Source organism: Dendrobium catenatum, unplaced genomic scaffold (genome assembly GCF_001605985.2).
Source record: "Dendrobium catenatum unplaced genomic scaffold, ASM160598v2 fragScaff_scaffold_1553, whole genome shotgun sequence".
Lineage (NCBI taxonomy): Eukaryota > Viridiplantae > Streptophyta > Magnoliopsida > Asparagales > Orchidaceae > Dendrobium > Dendrobium catenatum.
The window spans coordinates 450,200-456,187 of record NW_021320015.1 but is presented as its reverse complement, the minus strand read 5'-3'; the positions used below and the strand labels follow the sequence as shown (position 1 = coordinate 456,187).

Here is a 5,988-nt window from a genome sequence, read left to right as displayed (position 1 = left end):
CAAATTGCTCTTGCCAAGCTTAGTCATTTGTAGGAATTGAGTGTAGTCTTCTATGCATCCTACGTCTCGTTGTTAGATTAGGGATTTAATTTGAAAACTACTATTCGGTATTGTTTTATTTTTCTCAATTATCTTGATAGTTCAAATTCGGAGCATGTGATTTCGCCTACGCAATTGATCGCTTCATTTGTCTTAATCGTCGTTTGAAAATTGCTTATAATTTTGTTCTGAAATTATTCTAATTCAATAGTTGTGCAATGCTCAAATGAAACCATAACCATAACATCTAAGTAGTCCTGCATCAACCGTTGTCTAGTGACAGTGGTCAAAGGGACCGTACTCGGCGAGGAAGGTCGGAAGGATCGTAGTTAGCGGGCGATAAAGGTTGGAAGTCCAGTAATGGATGGAAGTTCGACGTTTGGTAGAAGCCCGACAAAATTCTGGCGACAGGCGGAAGTTCGACGACGGGCGGAAATCCAATGACGGGTAGAAGTTCAACATTGGGTAGAAATGCGATGACGGTCGGCGGCCGGGTGGAAGTCCGACGACGGCCGGCGACTGGGCAGTGGTCGACAACAGTCGGGCTAAAATTCAGTGGCTCGATGGTGATCGGCTGTCGAGCGGTGGTCCGACGAAGGTCGGGCTAAAGCCCGACGGCGGTCGACAGCCGGGTGGAAGTACGACGACAGTCGACGGTCGAGCGGTGGTCCGACGAAGGTCGGGCTGAAGTTCTGCAACGATCGGCGGCCTGGTGGAAGCTTGGCGGTGATCGGCAGCCAGGCGGTGGTCCGATGAAGGTTTGGCTAAAGTCCGGCGACAATTGGCGGCAGGGTGGAAGTTTGGTGGTGATCGGCAGCCGGGCAGTGGTTCTACGAAGGTCTGGCTGAAGTCTGGCGGTGGTCGGCGGCCAGGTGGAAGCCCGGCGATAATCAGCAGCCGGGCAGTGGTCCGACAACTATTGGGCTAATATCCGACAACGGTCGGTTGCAAGGTGGAAGTCTGGTGGCAATCTGCGGCCGGGCGGTGGTCCGACGAATGTTGGGATGAAGTCAAATGACAATCAGCGACCGGGTGGAAGTCCAGCGACGGTCGACGGCCGGGAGGTGGTCAGACCATGGTCAGGCTGAAGTCCGACAACGGTCGGCGGTTGAAGTCCGGCGGCGGTCGGTGGCCGGGTGGAAGTTTGGCGGTGATCAGTGGCCGGATGGTAGTCCGACGAAGGTCGGGCTGAAGTTCGGCGATGGTTGACTGCCGGGTGGAAATCCGACGGTGGTCCGACAAAAGCCGATGTTAGTTCGCCGACTGTGGTGCATAAGCTCTTGAAGTCTCAGAGCTCTCTCCAATCTTTAGCCCCCTGTCCCCTTCATATAGAAAGTGGATGTCTATTTATAGATTTTCATGAGTGGCACACCCCGTAAATATAGAGAAGATCCGGAGCAGGTTCCGAGTGCTCCATAGGATGACTCGTATTGATTCCCTCGATCTTAGAGAGTTTTCTATTGTTTCAATGCCTTAACAATGTCGGAATTCAGCGATCTTAGGCTCGTTAGATTTGTCTCGCCGAGCCGCTCGATTTGACTATAAGCATGTGATATTTGGATATTATTTTGTCATCCAAATAATGCTTTGACCATTCCAAATGAGCATTGAGTCTTTGATTTGGACCCATTTGGGCTCGAATTGAGTTGAATTTAGTGTCGCTCGGTTTGTCTTTCTAAGATGTTCCGTTCAACTATAAGTTGGAAAATTGTGGCAAAAGGATGTTGAAGAGAATGAGAAAATATGATTAAAGGAATATTTTTTTCTAAAGAGCATTTGAATGTGAATGTCATGATGAAAAGAAGTTATGTGTGGCATATATGAGGATAATGTGCTATACATGCTCTAAAAATAGGAAGGAAAATGTAAATGATTATCTTACAAAAAATGATAATGTTATGTTGGATGCATAGTAAAAGTAGGAAGAACAAGTTGTGAAGAATGGATATGGTAGGTTAGTGCAATACTTTGATAACCCAAAATTTTTTTTGGTGTTTTTGGGTAGCACAAATAATGGAAGTTTTGATGTCTTAGATGAACTATGTTTAGTATTGACTAAACATGGCCAGCAACTAAATGAACATCTTCATTTTTAACAAGTGAACACAGCAGAGTAATACCAAGCAATATCAACTGTCATGCTCAGCCAGAATAATAAAAGACGAATAATTTCATTATTTCCTTTCTATGCTAAATTGCTAATTCTTTACCACATAATAGGATGTTTATTACTTGAGATCTTCTAGTCCAACTTTTTAAGATTTTTCTTCATTTTATCATCTTTCTAACTCACCTTTTCTTAAAGGAATAGCCTGGGCCTATAAATTATGACCCGTTAAAGATATTTTCCCATCAACTAATATAAACTATTTCATCTCATATGTTTCAAAGATTTACTCCTAAAATGGTCTAAACTCTAAACGAAAATTTTAGCCTCCTCATAGGGAACAACTTCACCCCTCAAATCATCATACAAAAACAAATTAATTAGACTACTGAATTTTACTAAAGGAAGACAAACAAATCACATATTAACCACAACACGAGTGATGAGTTTATAACTAAGGCCTTGTGATGAAATAGAAGATATGTAACAAGATGACTTAGTATTTTAGGCTATATTTAGGATTTTATTTCAGTTTTAATATACCTATTGTTAAAGATTTTGGGATGTTGAGAATAAAGAAATAATCAAAAGAATAATTTTTTTTTCAAAAAAACTATGACGTAGATAGATCAAGCAAAAATGAAAATGGGAATTCCACTACAAAACATATTGAATTAGAAGAACCATTAATATTTGATAAAAGGCAAGAGGAACCATAAAATGATCAAAATCAGTCTAAGCATAATACTTACATGGCAAAAGTCAAAAAGCCACAAAGAATTCAAAGCCTATTAATTGTTATCATCTTCCCGAAATTATTTGTTGTTTACTCATGCAGGTGAGCCTAAATGCTATGTTACTTATTGAAAGTTAATGCAACCACTTTCTATGACAATAAGAGTTGAAAGTGGGGGAAGAAAGCATTATTGATGTTGTTATTACTCTCTTCCTTTCTGCGTTATAAAGAGCATTTCTCTAGCATGGTCAAAAAGTTCTCCTTTCTATAGAACCAAAACTAACAGCACCTCCTTTCCCTTTCATACTTCTCCCTGATTTGCTTGTAAATCTTAAACACCATGCAACTATCTCATTATATAATGCCTATAGGTGGTAGGTAACAAATTTGTAAAATATAAGTAGATGGTCGCAGATAATATACTTATAGATATTAGATAGAATGATAGATAACAAATTTATAGATATTAGATACATATTGGTAGATAACTCTGCATACTCGTATAAGTTAGATAGAGAAAATTTTCTGTACATCTAAACAAATATTTAGTATGTTAGACATTAGACATTACAAAATTGTGGTAATTTTTCATTACAAGCATGTTGGTATGTACAAAGAAATGATGAATTCATACAACCAACAACATGTTTTCAAGTATTGTTAATAATTCTTGGCACAAGGCAGTTAAAATGGGAGTTATCCATACTTACCAAATAACATATTGACTAATATAGTTATGACACCAATGTGATCTCTTTCTATTAAATTTTGAGTTGATGTTTAAAAAAAAAAACATTGAGAGATGAAATGATTTATTAAGGACCTTTGTGCTTTATATCATCTAGGGTGTGAGTTTAAGCTCATATGAAAACCACCAACAGTGGATCCTTACCTTTGTGGCCTTTTGATCCAAAGGTTCAAAGGGTAGAATTAAAATTAAATTGTGTGATAAAGGGAGCATAATCTATTAAGAGTTCAAATCCAACCCCATCCTTTTAGTAATGTATTATGTGGTGTGGCGTTTTAGTTGAGCTTAGCTCTCCATAACTTCAAACAATAATTTCTAAAAGGCTCATCATGTTACTAAAACCCTTCAATGATTCACCTAAGTGAGAGTAACATTAAGGCTATTATTATAGGATTTCAGTAAATCCTTAAAAACTCTTATAACAATCAAGTTCAAGCACACGCCACGAAAGTGCTACCAAGCATATTAAGCATAACACACCTCTTCAAACTGATTAACAACTTTGGTTCAAAGAATTTTATTCCACGATTGATCTTCAGTCCAATGAAATCATTAATAAATGCAATTTAAAGGCATCTCAATACAAGCAGCATAGTGGATACTAGTGAACCCAAATTTCTGTTTTATCATTTTCTTTTTCATTTATTATCTTTTTTTTTTCATTTTTTGTGGGGTGGTTGTTTAATTTGAATTTTAAGAGGGTTTTAAATTTAAAATATTTATTGTTCGGTGTTTATCCCATAATAGAATTGGTTAAAATTAAAATCACTTGCATCAATTATTCTACTCATTCCAACCTTAAAAATCTAATGGTTTTTAATGCGAAAGCTAGTTATATAACACCTAAGTTCTTTATATAATAACCATTCAAGCTATTAACATCAAAAAGAGAAAATAGTGATGAACATTGTTTTTTCAAGAGTCTTTTCCAGTTACATAGCCTTCTTCAAAACAACATTTTTTCCCTTACTCTTACAATTTGCATTTTAGACTACTCTTGGGCTCCACAAAGAATGAACTCTACAAAATATTTTACTTGAAGATGCTATGATTGAAGCAAGAAATAAGCCTTAAAAGCGACCATGGGAGCAGTTGCATTGATGAATCCAGCACAAAAGAGACATTTAAAGGCACTAAACAAGTCGTAACAAGAAGAACAAAGGCTAGAGGATAGGAGAACCAAAAAAAAAAAGTATTGCAGAAATGAGAAAGAAACTTCATGAAATTCATGATGCGATTCTAGACTAAACTAGTGAAGAAGTGGCAGCATTAAGAGGCGCCACCATAGAATTTTCTATTAAAAATGAGCATACTGGGAAGAATATGATGGAATAACAAGTTCCTACTTCATTTGGTAACAAACTTGGGGCTTTTACTTTGAAGCAAAAAGGGAAGGTGTCCATTCTATCAAACATAATCCACAATAAGATCCCTACCAGTATTAAAGATCAATACCCAAACACCTAACAAACACATGTTAGTTGAGTTTTGAATGCAGATAGCCTGAAGAATATGCTACTTTTCACACGCATTCTCCATCCAGTATCATCTAAATGTTTGCCCTTCCAATTCCCTTTCAGTAGGTGAATGATACATATGCATGTAGTAATTTTAATTTCTTCTATCAAAAAATTGTGCATGTAATTAAGAGATGCAAGTAACTTAATTAAGTCTAAAGTTTTATATTGCTACATAAACGCAAGTAAGAAAAGTAGACATGAATGAAAAACCTTGATCTTCATCATCCAAAGAGGCATCATCATCATCGTTGATCTCAGCAGCCTCAGCTCCAACATTGTCACTTTCCAGAGCCTCTAGACGTGCAAGCGCTGCCTGAAATACTCCATCAAACCATTCCGTAAATATCAAATCCCTCAAAAAGCACAAGTTTTGCAAATAAAATCGGCATTTAGCAGCAGGGTTGGCCACTCTGAACCAAAGAATCAAATAAATCGAGTAAAACCGAATACTTTTAGAACAGTCCGCCTGAAAACAACTATATAGATTGCAAATTTTATCTTCCAATTAAGAGAGATTATTTTAGTGTGAGTTGTAGTTAACCTGCGTCCGGTTATCTGTGCTGGCTAGAGCTGCAGCCATCTTGGAAGCGACCTTCCTCGTTCGAGCCGAGGTCCGACGGAAAGGGCCGATGTTCTCTTCGTCCATGGTATCTCGCTCTTAGAGAGGCCAACAGAAATAAAGTTGGGAATGAAAGTTTCCGAGAGGTGATTAGCCAAATTCAGAGCTCATCGGGGTTTTGCACTCGTCCGCTCGCTGGAGAGAGATGGAAAGCCGTGCAGGTTGAATGCGTCGTCGCTGAGAGAAAATATTATGTGCTTAGGTCCGGACTCCAATAAT

At 38.2% G+C, this 5,988-nt stretch overlaps 1 protein-coding gene across 1 annotated transcript in view; it reads right to left on the bottom strand.

The window, feature by feature from the left end:
- Positions 1-5,988, bottom strand: part of LOC110101204 (SWR1 complex subunit 6) — an 18,624-nt gene extending 12,636 nt beyond the window's left edge. The window contains exons 1-2 of the mRNA XM_020829005.2: positions 5,692-5,988; positions 5,361-5,463 (exon numbers count right to left, since the gene is read on the bottom strand). Coding sequence (XP_020684664.1) covers positions 5,361-5,463; positions 5,692-5,796 — 208 coding nt within the window. The 5' untranslated portion in view covers positions 5,797-5,988. The remainder of the gene's footprint in view (positions 1-5,360; positions 5,464-5,691) is intronic.